The sequence below is a fragment of the Protobothrops mucrosquamatus genome, unplaced genomic scaffold, assembly GCF_001527695.2.
Source record: "Protobothrops mucrosquamatus isolate PMUCROS unplaced genomic scaffold, P.Mucros_1.0 scaffold393, whole genome shotgun sequence".
Lineage (NCBI taxonomy): Eukaryota > Metazoa > Chordata > Lepidosauria > Squamata > Viperidae > Protobothrops > Protobothrops mucrosquamatus.
The window spans coordinates 794404-810966 of record NW_015386724.1 but is presented as its reverse complement, the minus strand read 5'-3'; the positions used below and the strand labels follow the sequence as shown (position 1 = coordinate 810966).

At 37.0% G+C, this 16563-nt stretch overlaps 1 protein-coding gene across 1 annotated transcript in view; it reads right to left on the bottom strand.

Moving 5' to 3' along the window:
• Positions 1 to 1053: 1053 nt before the first annotated feature.
• Positions 1054 to 16563, bottom strand: part of LOC107287484 (protein SOGA3) — a 20340-nt gene continuing 4830 nt past the window's right edge. The window contains exons 3-6 of the mRNA XM_029284148.1: positions 14891 to 15049; positions 5428 to 5496; positions 3008 to 4177; positions 1054 to 1164 (exon numbers count right to left, since the gene is read on the bottom strand). Coding sequence (XP_029139981.1) covers positions 1054 to 1164; positions 3008 to 4177; positions 5428 to 5496; positions 14891 to 15049 — 1509 coding nt within the window. The remainder of the gene's footprint in view (positions 1165 to 3007; positions 4178 to 5427; positions 5497 to 14890; positions 15050 to 16563) is intronic.

Sequence of the window (16563 nt, the reverse complement as noted above, 5' to 3'; positions counted from 1 at the left end):
ACCACAAAATTCTTAGTAAGTCTCTGCTACTAACTGCTAATCCAGCATCCTGATTTATTTTAAGAGTTACATGAGGTTAACTTTAGAACTGGCTTCTAATGTACTTTGTCACCACAGAAAGATTCCCTAATATAGCCTTCTGTTTGATTATTTGCATGTATTAATACAGTATTCTGTTGCTTACTGTTCATTCTATTTTAAATTAAGTAGAAAAGCTTTGTCAGGTTTTTGATACTAGAACTCAGAGAAACCTCTATCTTCATCATGCCTCACATCTCAACCATTCCATGCCAGCGATAGAAGGCAAGCAATTTAAATCACCCCTTGGGATGACTTTACACCTGAAATGGCTGCTTGAGTCAGAGCAAGTCACTAGAACAGGGATAGGCAACCTTGGCTCTTTTATGACTCGTGGACTTCAACTCCCAGAATTCATGAGCCAGCCAGCATGGTTGGCTCAGGAATTCTGGGAGTTGAAGTCCACGAGTCATAAAAGAGCCAAGGTTGCCTATCCCTGCACTAGAATATAAGCTCTTTACTAGCACTGATGAGGTTACTAGCACTCCTTACTGGCATTGATGTTAGTACTAGTTTGGGTAATAAAACGTTTGCAAGAAAACAGCCAAGCTCAGCGAGCACCAAGGACCCCTCATTTCAACCCTGAGCTACAAATATTCCCTTTTATGGGAATATTTCTATTCTAGCATTGATTTTCAGTTCTGTAACAAAAAGTAAGACTTTCAACACATTTTATCTAAGCATTACTTAAAAGAAAACAAATATTAAAATGTAAGGTTCTGCTTTTCATATTCCTACCTTTTCTGGTAAGCAGAAATCAGATTCAGCGATGGGAATATTTTTTTTTTACTTCTTTTATGATCCACATTTTGGAAGGTAAGGGTTGTTCCCATTGTTTTCAAACAAATAGTCTTCAGTGTTTTTACAGCAGCGATTGCTACAGAAACTACAACTCCTGCACTTTTTATCTTGGGAGGATGGACAAAATAAAATAAACTGATAATGCTACAATGAATGATAAAATGATGAAAAGATCTACAGCACAAAAAACAGTGTGAAAAGAAAAACAAGTTTAAATATTGTTGCATAAGAGAGGGATGAAAATAAGACAAGGATGAGAATAAGTAAAATGATAGGCTGGAACATCTGGGAAAGTAAATACAAAAACAAGATAATACTAAGTTAATCTCACAAAAAAAAATCCAACATTTCAAGAGAAAAAAAAAATGTTCCAGATTATATAATTTAATTATATATATAATATAGAGTGTTCCAGGTTGGAGGATGTGCGGGTCAAAAGTCAAAATGGCTATCAAAAACCATTGTCGCTTTTGTACATGTATTTATATCACACCATATACAAAGGGGAGGACTTTGACCATTGTCCTTCCCCTTGTGGAAATTGCTAGATCCCATAGTATTCTATTATTTATGAGAGAGAAAGGCTGTCAGAATGGGGGTTTGTTTCTTCCCATACCAGAAATACACTTAGGTCCATTCTTCCATTATACACAAATGCTTTATATGTAAATAATGGTTGATGATTATTAAAATAATGAAATAAAGACTAACAGTTTTATATGGCCTGAATCCTAGTCTCCTTCCTTATTCTCTTTGGCATCCAATATATTACGTCTAAACATGGCGGTCATTGATAGAACTTTCCTCCATTAAACTGCCTAGAATTTATTTTAAAAACATCTAGGCTATCATTCTAGCTTCTGCCAAAAAAGTCATAAATAAATGAATGAATGCTTGTAATTCCTTTAGGTTAAAAATACAAATAAATCCTAAAAAATAAGCAAATTCTCACGAGACTGCCAAATTTCACCACACTGTAGAATACTACAATCAGGCAATATTTTGGCTTTTTGTTTGTTTGTTTAAAATCAATTCAACAGTTCTAATAGTTTTCAATTTAACAAATCTTTTTGGTTCATTATGCAAATCCTGCAATTTGTATCTAAAAAAAAAAAATCTGCTGGTCTCCACTGCAACATTTATTACTTTAAAATGTATAATGCTTCCTATTTTAAAAATTTCAAAGCAGTGGTTATCTTTAAAATTTACAACCACCTCGCATTCCTACAGGAAAAAGTAAGAGGATGCAAAATTTTAAACAAGCACAAATATGAAGTTTTCCTTGATGTTCATGGGCATGCAATCATTTCTGCTATGTTATTGCCTTGATTTTATTGTGCAATGATTCTCTCAACCTCCAACGATTTTTGTCCTAACAGAGGTCATATTCTGGAATTGAACAAGACCTGAAGAATCAGCTTTGCCCAAAGATACATTCTCTCAGCATATTTTTAGCTGAGTCCTCTTATCAAGTACATCAGCAGTTTAACACTATTATTCCCATGAAAAATTTATGCAAGAGGTCCTTCCTTCTCAATGGCTTTCAGTGCTTATTTTCCTTTTATTACGTTTTGCTTCTGCAGGCTTAGCATAGCTACACGTTTTGGAAGGCCCAAAGGCAAGGCTATTTAAGTCCTATCCACTCCCCCCACCCGCAATATTTTTAGCTTCCATATCCATAATTGTACCTCCCCCTTCTCTTCCCTCCTCCCCCTTCTCTTCCTCCTCTCATTAAGAGTGACTGCTGGAAAGCAGCTGTTCCTGTTCTTATAACCATCATTTGTCCACCCTGAAGAAGAGATGAAAAACAAGTGAACTGTGGCAAAAGTGAAGAGACCCAACAGTACAAGCCAGAGAGCTTTTGCTAATGGATCCATAATGAAACCATGGGTCTTGGCAGGTACTCAATATGCCAAACCATGATACCAATTTGATACAGCTCTAAGAAATTAGAATTAGGCTCAAACTGCTGCTTAGCCTTTTCTATTAAGCCACAGAGACTTCCATTAAGCTGCTCCTTCTGCCATTGTTCTGCCAAGGGTGAAAAGAAAACAACTGTCGTATGTTACTGCAACATCTCAGGCAGAATATGTTTAAAAACTAGATGGCTTACAAAGTAAAAATCTACCTGACTCACTGACAAAGGTTCGTCTGTACTTCGTTCATCCGAAGATTTTGGAACTTCGAGTCTGTCGATAAAAGCTTGGAGCTCTTTCCTAAAGGCCTTCATCTGGGCATTGATCCGATAAAGAAGTTCGTGTTCCCGTATCCTACTCCCATCATCCTCATCATCCATAAGTCCAAACAGATCTCCATTGGCCACATAAATTCTTGCTTCAGTTATGATAGTGCTTGTGTCTGAAATCAGGCGGTCTATAGTCTTGCCCAAGCGTTCTGCCTCACAGCGAATATCCTTCATCTGCTGACGGTCCGTGAAGTTTTTTTGCCATCCTGTAGGTGTTGGATAAAAGGACCTCGTAGGGGTCAAGCAGCGGATGTTTCGGACCTCCTCCGAGTCACTTTCCCCACCAATAGGCCCTTCTCTTTTGCGATGGGGGGGACGTGAATCATCATCGCTTTCTTTTTTCCCTGCATCACTTTCAGCATCGCTGTCCCTGGGGCTGCCTCGGATCCCCAGATGTGAGGCCAGATCATAGCGCTGCATGTTGGACATCAGGACTCTGTTCTCATACTGAAGTTGCATAACTTTACCGCTGAGTTCGTTGATCTGCAGGCGGGCGGCTTTGAGCTCTTCTTGCAAAGCCTCTGTCTTGGCACTGTCATGATGCCTTGAAGTATCGTGAGTCTTGTATTTGTATTTGTTCAACTCTGCTGTGATGCGCTTATTTTGCTCTTCTACATCAGCAAGATTTCTTCTCAATAGTTCTGTTTCATCCTCAACTAACTGCAGATGCTGCCGTAACTCTGAGAGAGATTCATTCTGTTCCCCCATTAGGGGATTGGCTGCCCCTGAGAAATCATCTCCTCTTAAGTCATCAAGTTCTGCCTTCAGCCCTCTGTTTTCTACTTCCAGTTCCACTATTTTCCTTCCCAGGATATTGGCTTCTTCCTCTACTAACCTCAGACGAAGTTTCAGTTCGGCTTCTCTTGTGGTAGGCGGGCCTCCAGCTTCCCCCTTTGGTAAAGGACTATCTAAGTCACCATATAACGACCTATATTTTTGTAGGTCATGTTCAAATCTATCCTTTTCCTTGTCTATTTTGGCCAACTTTTTCCTCATTAGAGCTCCTTCTTCTTTGACAAACTGCAACTGGCATTTCAGATCTTCATTATCCTCCTTACAAAAGGGGAGAAAATCAGCAGTTACTTTATATATAATTAACAACCTTATTTGGCAGTTAAAAAAGAAAACCACTGATATTTACAATAACAGAGGTTCCAAAAACCCATTCTGAGTTTTTCCATGGGTTTTAGCAGAGGCAAAATTCATCTGATTCATATTTCCAACAAATCTGCCTCAAGATTAGACATTCAAGATCAGCCTCATAATATATTCTCAGTTAAAAATCCCAAAGCCTATTCAACAGCATTTAATAATGCTAAACAATATTGGAAACATGTAACAGATGTTACACTTTAACCAAAGAAATATATATATGCACGTACATACACATACACATACACATACACACACGGAAAGAGAGATATCTTTTTTATATTAAAAATCATGTTTGCTACTTATATGATTTATATGTTATAATTTATCTAAAATATAGGATAATGGAAGCAGTTATGTAAAGTAACTGAAATTTTGATATCTTAATTACCGTATGATCCTTGAGAAAAAGGCACTATTATCTAATAATAGCAAATAAACAAGTAGGATATTTTTTCAAGAAGATAAAATCATGCCGTTTTTCTCTTTCCTGTGTAACTATTTCAGACACTCAAATTATTCATTTTAAATGCAAGAAGTTACAATCTCTGTAATTTAAATAACAAATTCAGATTTGTATCTCCAAAGAATGAAATAAATGTAGGTATGATAGAGAAACAGAATTAATGAAGTCAATATAGACCATGAATGTCACAAAAATAACAACAATTTTCCCCCTGTTGAAAACCTGAGTCTTTCCCTAGCTGTCAGTTAGGAACACATAGTTTATTGCAATGTACTAGGGCAGTGGTTCTCAACCTTTTTAATGCCGCGACCCCAACCGGTCGCAAGTCGAGGACTAAACCGGTCGTAAGTCGAGGACTAAACCGGTCGTAGGTCGAGGACTACCCAACCAGTCATAAGTCGAGGACTTTCCCTGCCCGGGAGCGCCGCGCATGCGTGGTTCCGCCCCCTGCGCCGGCCGAGGTGTAGCTGGCAAGCAGCAGAGATGGAGCAGGCCGACCACCAGCTGGCCCAGCCCAAGGGAGGTAAGGCACCCGCCGGAAAAGGGGAAAAAATGGCGGACAAAAAAAATGGCGGACAGCCTTGCTTGGCGACCCCCATGAAATGGTCGATCGACCCCAAATGGGGTCCCGACCCACAGGTTGAGAACCACTGTACTAGGGAGAAAATTAAATATTTGAAATCACCTCAGTGGGAGTCTGCTGCTTTTTTTCTGATTTCTGCAAGTCTTTGCTTCCTCTTCTTTTCATGGACTGCTGTAAAAGAAAAAGATGAAATTAACATTTTACTAAATCTGATGTAATGCAAATCCAATGAGCACATAATTTTTTGCAGCTGATTCACAAGTCCGAAAAACACCACCTTTACCCAATATAATATTAGATTTACATTGAATACATAATGTAACATTATGTCCAAACCAGTGGACCCCCTTTAAATACCTTTTGTGGCCACAAACCGTGGCCTCAGATCCTCAAAACTTAACTCAAGATTTAAATTAGAACATTTATTCAACCTTTGACATCCGCAGACCACAGATTGAGAACTACTGGTCTAGACGTCTATGGAGATTCTCAGTCGTCCAGGTCATAGTTATCCCAAAGATGCTTTTTTCATGAGGCAACTGGACTTTCTTGTTCTTCTTTGAAGATGTTTTGCTTCTCATCCAATGACCAGCTGTCTGCAAGTCAGAGCTGAAGAAGCTTCTTGAATGAGAAGCGAAACGTCTTCAGAGAAAAACAAGAAAGTCCAGTTACCTCGTGAAAAAAGCATCTTTGGGACACTGGTCTAGACATATTTCGAATAATCAAAATATCTGCAAATAGTCAAACAAAAATATCGCCAAAAGACTGGATAAACAATGGCTTAAGGAAACTTTTTCAAAATGATAGGCTCAAGTTCCAGGAAGACTGCAAGAAGGGATATCAGAAAATGTCTTTTAAACTTGAAAGTTCACTGCTTCCTTTCTTTCCCTTTTAGTATATAGGCCTTGAAGGGATGTCATTCTTGGGCCAATCTTTGCTGAAGGGCCTTTTTTTTCTCTAATTCCTTTGTCAACAAGTCAACAAGCAATCATTGGTTGAGGCTAGACTCAGAAGGCATAAAAGGAATCGCTGCCACTCTCCATCATATATCTATTGGTGAACTTGGACATTGACTAGAAATCCCAGCACCTTCCATCCCTCCATTTTAACTGCTGCTTCAACACACAATGTGTCCAATCCTCCCTGCCTTACTCCCAGCACTTTGCATTGGGCCTGAAAAGCTACTGATAATCAATGCAGGGACTTCAAGATTTATGTTTTTCTACAATTTTAACAAAAGTTGCTTTCCTTCGCAGCCTTTCTGTGTTAGAGCCCATTTATTATTTAAACAACTGGAAACTCAAAAGCACATTGTCCAAAACACTCCTGACTGATAGGTTTAGCACCAAAATCTTAAAAGGCAAATTTCCAGTCCCATGGTCACAACCATTTTCTATATAGAGATCCATGCCTCTAAGTCCGATAAATAAAGAACTGAATATGGCCCTTAGATTATCAGACAGTCAAATTAGGCATTATATGTTTATCTCAAATACCATTAAACAACTTTTTTTTCTCACAAATAAAACAGTTATAAACTGGCTACAATCTTGCAGGTTAGTACAAATGCTTTTGTGGGTGTCAATGTAGATTAAAATGCTAGCTAGCCTAATTTAATCACAGTGACCTATTTTCACCAACCACAATTTCCACATGCATTCAGCAATGAGCGTCAACTAGACAGTGCTACACTTGTTTGCACCAAAAACTGGGACAGCAGAAACAATGGTTGCAAAGTGAATGATATAACTGTATTTATTTATTTACTGGACTTACCGTATATGGCCACCAATCCCATATATGTGACTCTGGGTGACTATCAGTATTAAAAATGATTTAAAAATTACAAAAAATATAAAACCCCTAGCAGCCAGGGAAAAAATGCAAAGCCCAAAAACATTAAACATAACCCAGAAATTAGCTCTGTACTTCACTTGAGACAAGCACACATCCAAGTCTTTAAGGCCTTACAGAAGGTCTTTAGGGACATGGCCTGGCTGATCTCCAGAGGAAAAATATTCCAGAGGGTGGAATGTCATGGCATAGCAGGTTCTCTTCCTGGGCCTCACGAGCTGACACTTCTTAGCTGATGGCCCATGGCCTTCCATTTATTTCGGGATTCAAGATCATCCAGACTTTGTAAATCCATGCAATTGGCTATTGCATTTACCTTTTTTTGCAGGGGGGGGGGAGCTTTTTGCCAATGCAGAACCAAAATGATGTCAGGTGAACTTTTCTGAAGAAAGAATTTCAAAGACAAGATGATACAGCTCAAAATTTCCATCTCCTGAAATGTGATTATTTTATTTCAAAAGGCGGCCAAAACAAAAGCAGAGCTTCTAAGCCTGAACTTAATATCCAGATGATTTGAAATGAGAATTTCAAATATAATTCTATAATAAAGACCAATGTATCTGAAATAGATTACTGAGAATAATTGTTTAGACCAGGCACGTTGTATTGGTTATAGGATGTCAGCTTCCAACTGAACATTAGGAAAGATTTCCTAACAATAAGAACAATTCCACAGTGGAATCAATTACATAGACAAGTGATAAGCTCTCCTTGGCTGAATGTGTTCAAGCAAAAACTAGGTAGATATTTATCAGGGCTGTTTTAAGTTGGATTCCTATACTTAGCAGGGTACTGTATTAGATGAATTAAAAGTTCATTTCCAACATCCGGAATGCTTACTTCAAGTCTCAGCTATGGCATACCATGTAATTAAACTGGTCACCTACACTTTTTGTCTTGCCTTTTGCTATCCTCCACTTTTCCTTAGTTCTTAAAGCTTAACAACTCACATCCCTTACTTATCCTTGATTTATCTTAAATGGTCAGTATCTTAAACTATCAGTTCTACACACACACACACACACACACACACGATTCAATGCTTTCAACCTTTTGAAAATAACATTATGCTAATATTTCATCTCTTGTGTGCATGCAGCATGATGCACAGACTGAATAGGTGAAATGTACAACATCACACTCCTTTTATTATTTCTCCTTGTCCTTCCTGTGGATATCTCTGCATATAAAATTGCCCCTCCCCAAAATACTATTCAGAATACTATGTAACACCTTTTTGAGCCATTATCAAAGTAAAACCAATCAAGGTAGTTTGGTTTTATTTTTTCTTTCGTTTCAATAATCACCCTAATGTTATGACAAGTTGTGAAACCAGTGATTTAAAACACTAATCTGTATTAAGTACCACTGAAATCTCTTCCTATCAATCCTAAAACTCTTCCTATCAATCCTTGTATCTGTAAAATCCCTTAAAGATATTAGATACAATTGTTTCCACAATTCCCCAAAGTCCTATTTTCCAATGGAGTAAATATCCCAATATTTTTGTGCTGTAATATTTTCAGGGCAGAATAAGATCCTGATATAGAATCACAATTACAATCATTCTAAATCAAGTTATCATAAATCCAAAGTGTTGGTATCTTTTCAAATTAAGGAATGCTTAAAATTCTTGCATCATGTGTTTCTAATAATTAGGACACTCACTGTCAATCATATTTTAAATTAATATTAAATGTGTCTTCATATTTTTGGGGAAGGGGAAACAAATAATATATGTATCCTTCAAAATAGTGGTGGATGCAATTATCCAAAAAGTGAAACAGGGTCTTAGGTTCAATTAAAATTGTTTTTCAAGACTTTCAATTGGGATAAACGTGGGGAATTTAGTATCACTATTAATCAAAATGCTGAAAAGTCAGTCTGATATAAAAGGTACCGTACTCAACTGGTACTAGGGACAGCCAAGTCGAGTCTGCCATCACTAGGTGATGTAGGACCAATCAGTATTTTTCAGCCCAGCCTACGGCACAAGATAGTTCTTGTGGGGAATGAGCAACCATCTGTTATTCCATTCCTCCTCTTATATTTGCATCCTTGCAAATAATGCTTGCAACAATTTGGAAATGATTGTTTAGAATGGAATAAGAGTTAGTAGGAAAATAACTTGATGCCTACTTAACATATTTTTGCACCCCAAAATAAGGCTGCAAAATAACACAGTTGCAAGAGACCTTGAACATCTTCTAGTCCAGGGGTAGGCAACCTTGGCTCTTTTATGACTCATGGACTTCAACTCCCAGAATTCCTGAGCCAGCATTCTGGGAGTTGAAGTCCACGAGTCATAAAAAAGCCAAGGTTGCCTACCCTTGTTCTAGTCCAACGCCCTGCTCTCTTCCCCTGGCTGTCCTCCCTAAAAACAGAAAAGAGTTCAGTGTCAGCATATGCTAATACCTTACACTAAAGAATTACATACTCATACTTCCAAAGAATGCAAAATACTACTAAGTTGCCCAATAAGCCCATTGAGACACACAGGATCTTTTTGTAGATCAATGCTTTGCCATCAATCACTTCATGGAAATGATGAAAAATTCAACTACTCTTCTAATAATTTTATTAACTATACTAGAAGCAATTATAGAGAGGTCATGAAATATTCATTTTGCAGTACCATAGCTTTAATCCTGAACACATTTCACCCACATTTTCACTCTAAGAACAAGAGTCCTGCAATCTGCTTGAATAATTAACATTTTAATTATTATAGTGTGGCTTTCTGTTGTACTTATTCTATTGAAATCACAAAGGGAACAAATATAAAGCCAGCTAACAAGGTAATGTCCCATATCCTCAAGATGTGGTACAGGTTCCTTCATGTAGAGCTGATATTACGACAGCTGATATTGAAGATAAAGTATTCCTCAACTTATGGCTGTAATTGAGCCTGGAATTACCATCATAGGTTGTTGCAGTCATAATTTGAGGCATCATGTGACCAGATTCGAAGTTACAATTGTTCTTACGATGGTCATTAAGCAAACATAGTAGTCATTAAGCGAGTCCATTTTCCCCAACTGACAAAAACATTGCAAATCATAATCACATGACCCCAGGAGGCTGCAAACAGCTGTTAAGGTGAGCTGGTTGCTAAGAGCCCAAAATATAACCACGTAACCACAGGGTGAGTATGCCCATTGTAACTGAAAACGGGTTGTAAGTAGGTCTGGGGGTGTTGCTTGTAACTTCAAACAATTGTTAAGCAACCAGCAGTAAATTGAGGACTGCCTATAACTGCAATCTAACCAAACAATTAAGGAAAATCTATATTAAAATATTAAGACACCCAAATATTCCATCAATTGTCCCCAACTCTTGAAAATAAAATTCCTACTTTTACTCATGACAAATATATTGGGGATTAAGATGGAAAATGCTATCATCAACTGCTTATTTTTTACCAAGCTTTACTAGATCTGTATTATTAGTGGCTTCCTTTTTATTTTATCTCTATATTTTACTTTAAGAAACTAAATGGCATAATTTCTCCATATGAAATCTTGGGACATTCTCTAAATGTCATGTAGAAGAAAAGTTTTATAAATTTAACTTGCACAATTTGTATGGACTTGTCATAATATAGTTAATAAACCATGTCGATCAAAATAAAATTAGATATTTAATTAGCAATTATTATCTTGCTCACCCTTCTACCAAGTATCACAAATAATCAGAAAGGACAGAAGATATAAAGGCTGACAACTTGAAAATTCCAAACACTGATATTTAATTAGTTGTACTATCTAATCCAGTGTTTCTCAACCTTGACAATTTTAAGGCATGTGGACTTCAACTCCCAGAATTCCACAGCCAGCAATGCTGGCTGTGGAATTCTGGGAGTTGAAGTCCACATGCCTTAAAATTGCCAAGGTTGGGAAACACTGATTCTAATCCAATGGTGATATATTAAAAAAGAGGTTGATATTTAATTTCCCCAAACAAATAAGAGCAAGGCAGATAGAAGTTACCACACTCTATTAAATCCTGAATGCTAAAATATAGTGTTTTGTTTTCCAAATGCTGTCCTGTCAATAGCCAGTGCATTGACTGCTGGCGATAAACAGAAAATGCCTTCAAGGAATAGGCAGAATAGATCTATCAATCAATTATTAAAAGGGGGCTGTGTGGGCAGACAAGACAAAGTAGAAAACTATTTGTACTTTTTAATGCAGATATAAAACAAACTTGGTTTTGCACCAGTTCAATAAACAGAAATGATTAACAAGTGCTGTATGTTAACCTTCCCAGTATTATCCTATTTGTCACTGATTTCTGAATTATGTTACAAACTTCTATTGACAATTCAGTAAGTCTGTGAGACCCTGAAGTATAAAATATGACTAAAGAAGCAACAAAAAATGCAATCCTTCACCATTTCATTGGCATTCTCAAAATCCAATATATGTGTTTCAAGAATTTCGATGGATCAAAATTCTGATCACCATCCATGGTTGTACAGATTGATAGATGTATCATAAACCCATCTGTATAACAGGGATGGAAACATGTTTACTTATTCAAATTGTGTATACTGTCTTCACAATTTGAAAAATCCAAGGAATTGGCCTCTCTGTCATACATCACCACATGTAGATGATTCCCAAAGATGAAGATGACAGCAGAAGAAATAAAAGATCTTGAAGAATATAAATCCTTGCAGATGTGTCAGAGCAAATGAAGCAAAATATAGGCAATGCAGCTAGAGACAGATCATTTTTACAGCTCTTTCTTTTTGTTGCTATCCATAAGAACCAAAATAAAATATTTAGTTTTTGTCATATTAACAGCAAATAATGGAAGCCACAAACCATCATTGGCTTATGATTCATAACTAAAGGCAAACTGCTTTTTAAAGGCTAGATTTCATGACCGTAAAGAATGAGACAATATCAATCGTGGACAGCCTCTTCAAGTTCTATTCAGTAAGCTAATGCCTACATTATAAAATCAGACACTTCATGTTGCAAATCTCACAGACACTTCACCTCTGATCTAATGAATACAATAAATCAACAATCAGAACAACTGGTAGAACTCACATGCAGTACAGGGATAGTACCTTAAAATAAAATAAAATACTATACTAGCACAACTGGACCTTATATTCTCAAAACTTAGAATATCGGTTATTGTTTCTTCATCCCCAAAAGGCATCTCAGTACTTGATAATAGGTTCCTTCATCCCATCAAGACATCAATACAGGCTCAAGGGATTGAAACTAACTTTTCTTTCTCTTCTCCTTCTTTGGTGTCTCATTTACTTTCACACCAAATGCTCACTAGAACATGGAAGATCACATATCACTTTTATGATCTTCAGCTGGCTTAAAAGGGATAATGTTCTACTATGGAGTTTAAAACAAACAACTATTCTAAAGAAAAGTAAAATTAAACGACCCCCATTCTTCCAGTTAAATATGCAAAAGCTTCCTGATCCAGGAATGGATGCAGCTGGCATACAACTTGAACCTGTACAAAGGCCCTCCTAGCTATGACTGCCACCTATTCTGCAAGGAGTCACAAGTCCAGAAGGATGCCCAAAATAGATGGCAGGTCTGTCTGGGAAAATGCAACCCCATCCAGAATCAAAGATGGTAAAGCCCCACATCCAGGTGGTTATAAAACCCAAAGCCATTCCATCTGTCATACTCCATCTAAAACCCTACAGTCTGTAGACATCAAAAGAAAGATGTTGGCGGCATCACTTACTTCATGAGGGATGGATATATATAGTTAGGTATCATCAGCATACTGATCATACCTCTCCCAATGGCTATGAATGACTTCACCCAGTGGCTTCATGTTGACATTAAATTGAAGCGGAGAGAGTACTCGCTCTCCAATACCCCACAATTTAGGGGCCGAGGTCGGGACCTTTTATACCTAATCAACATCAACTGAAACTGGCCACTGAAAAAAAAAGAGAATCAACTCAATACATTGCTGCCTAAACGCCCCCCCCCTAGCTGGTCCAGAAAAAAAAACCACGGTCAATGGTATTGAAGACTGCTGAGAGGTCAAGAAGAGCAAGGATGGATGCATTATTCCATCCTGCTCTCGCCAGAGGTTATCAAAAAGTACTATCAAAGTTGCTTCAGTCCTATAGCCAAGCAGAAACCTGACTGGTGTTGTACAACCATCTTCTCAACAATCTTCCCTAAAAAAAAAGAGATTGAATACGGGATAAAAATTCTCCAGAATAGTTCACTGAGGATTGGTTTCTTGAAAAAAGGGCAGGCCAATGTTTTTTAAAGGGGCACTGGCCTCATCCCTTTTTAAGGAAGAATTTATCATCACTGAAACCCAACCACAATACCTCCCTGGAAGCTTTTGACAACCAAGAGGCTGGATGTAATAAGGAGGTGGTTATGCTCACAATCATAAGGACTTTTCCTGTTTCCTTGGACCCAATAGGTTTGAACTCCACCCAGATAACGTGGCAAGACTGTCCCAGGCACCTGCACCAAGATGAGCATGCAGTTGGGAATGAATCCCAGCAATTTTGTCTGATAGTATATCTCAGAATTCCCTCCATCTTTTATACCATTTTAGGCTGGTCACCCTAAACAGGTCCGCTTGAGGTCAGTCATCTGATGATCTGCCATCCTTACTGACACAAGGAGAGCCTTAATAGAAGCTCTTAGCCCTGTTCACGCTAGTTCACTCTTTTTCTCCACCAATGGTATTCTTGGTATCTCTTAATCCACTTCTCCTCCCTCAACCCTTCCATAAATCTACAAAGTGATGAGATCCACAAAAGGAGAGAGGCCACATGGGCACAATCTAATAAAAGGCCTCTTTCACTTTCCTATTCCAGATGAAAATCAGAGCCTCAAGAAGACCATACAACAGACCTTCAGGAATAATTCCCAGCTCTTTGTAATTCCCTCCTCCAAGGTCCATCAGTCCTGGGGTGGACCATTGGATTTGGTCCATCTCCCTGCAGTGGGGAGTACACTAGAATATTCCATGATTATCAGGGCATTATCTGATCAGGACAGGGGAGCCACAGAGAGTTCCCCAAATTTCCAGAGCATATTGCCACTACTCCAAGAAGAAACCCAGATCAGGTGTATGACCACTGTCTCGTGTTGGGCTCTATATGACCTGGGATAGGTCCACAGCTGTCATAATAGCCATGAACTCCCAGGTCCCCTCAGATTCTACTCCCAAGGAAGGCAGATTGAAGTTCCCCCGGTAAATGGAATCAAGGAACTCAGGCAGATAGGCAGTTATGCAGCAGGGAAGGTTTTACAATAGCAATACTCCCGATAAATTGTTCAGTATCACTAATCCTATGACATTCATGCATTTTTTTACTTGTACTTAAAAGAGTATCCTGGGTTAAAGACCATAATTTTATACTTTTTGAGCAACATTTTTTTGTCTTTATTTTTTCTGGAAAACAAAAGCCATTTCTCACAACAAGACTCGGTGATTCTCATTTCAGAAACAGATAAAATGAATTTTAAACAAATAAATATAAAAAGGCTGAAATGGCTCATCCTTGTTGTTTAGGAAAATATTTAGTTTTTCAAATTTCGTCCATTTCTATGCAGTTTTGGATAGCCTTGGATGCTATGAACCTTGTCCATGCATCTTCATTAATTCTTAAAAGAGTGCTTATGAAATTCAGAGAAACAAACTGATAATATTACTCAATTCAAATTGATAATATTACTCAACCAACCTCTTTCATTTTCTCAAGTTCATTTTGCAGAGCTTGCTTTGTTATTTCTACTTCTATTAATTGCTGTCGTAACTTTTCATTTTCATCTTCTGTGGTGGTGCGTTTTTCTTCCACATTTTCCAGCTCATGATGAAGTCTTACAGAAACATCTTTTGCAACCTAAATGGAACATGATTAGAAACTTACAATACAGCTAATTATAGTCATACAATTATAGGAACTTATATTTAGCAAACAAAAATTGAAATGGCATAGATATTGTATTATAGAAATAAGTAGTTATATTTCAGTTATATTTCAATTCAATTCTGCTATAATATCAATATATTATTTTCCCAGTGATTTAAAAAATGGAAATATTATAGAGGTTCAGTTTGAGCATATAGGAATTATTTGATAATTTTTACAAAATTAGAATCGGAACAATGATTATACAACTGAAGTGGCACTGCACTTGGAATTTTCAAATCAAGGACCAAACCCTCTTTTCATTATTATCACTGGATATAATCTAACCAAAATTTAAATCTGAAATTCTTATCAGTAAAATATTCTCAGTAACAAATTGACCAAGCATATAGATAAGTACTACTTTTAACAGATAAAAATCATTTTATTTATAGATTTAAGAAGCTCTCATATGTATTTATTTTTTACAATGCTTTGTTTCTGGTATACCACTATAAGATGGAATACTTATGAAGTATGTGAAAATGAGTTGTCAATTTGTTTATTAAATTAGAATATATTGTTTAAAATGTCAATGTGTATTTCTCAGATTTAGTGCTTTCGCCACCATACACATTGAACAATACTTCAAACAATTAATTAAAAGACAATTATCTGTAACTGTAACACTTGACACTCCCTTCAAAATTTAACAGACTGTTTCCTGATTTAGGTCTAGACCAATTATAATTCATTTTTTAAGAAACATTGACAGTCCTAATTTTATTCTATCTTTCCCCCTCAAAATAATAGAACATAGCTCAAATTCAAGCTATATTCATGTGTATAAACAAAGAAATATGCCATTTTGTAAGGTGAAAGTATCTAGGCAAACTATTTTATTTATCTAGGCCTTCTCTCTTTACCACAATGATCAATGTGGTACTCAGTAGAACTAATTTATGCAAGTCACTGATGTTACCTAGTTGGGTAATAAAACTTCTTCAAGAAAACAACGAAGCTCAAAAAGCACCAGGAATTCCATGTTTCAGCCCTGAACTATAGATAATTATCTTCCATTGGAATCCAATTATCATCTCATTTTTGTATGCTGTTTGTCAAATTTATTTGTCAAAAATTTAGATATTGCACATCTCACTCTCAGAGTGGCTATGTGTTAGTGACTCTATATTAGTTATTTATCTATTAACATCCAGATAGCAAATTTAAGCCAGACTTACAATCTGGTCAAACACCCATCGTGTTAGCCTCACTTTCAAGAGCACTGATTTCTACCTAGGTATGCATGAGAATGCTGTTTTGATCTAGTTCTTTTAGATCAAATGCAAAAAAGAAAGTATTGGAAGCAATCATGAAATTTTTATTTGCCAGAAAGATGCAACTGTGATTCATTTGCTTTTCAAAGAGCTATCAATGAAATGCTAGTAATCATCATAAAAATCATTTAATTGTCTTGACAGTCTTACTACAAAAAGACCATAAAA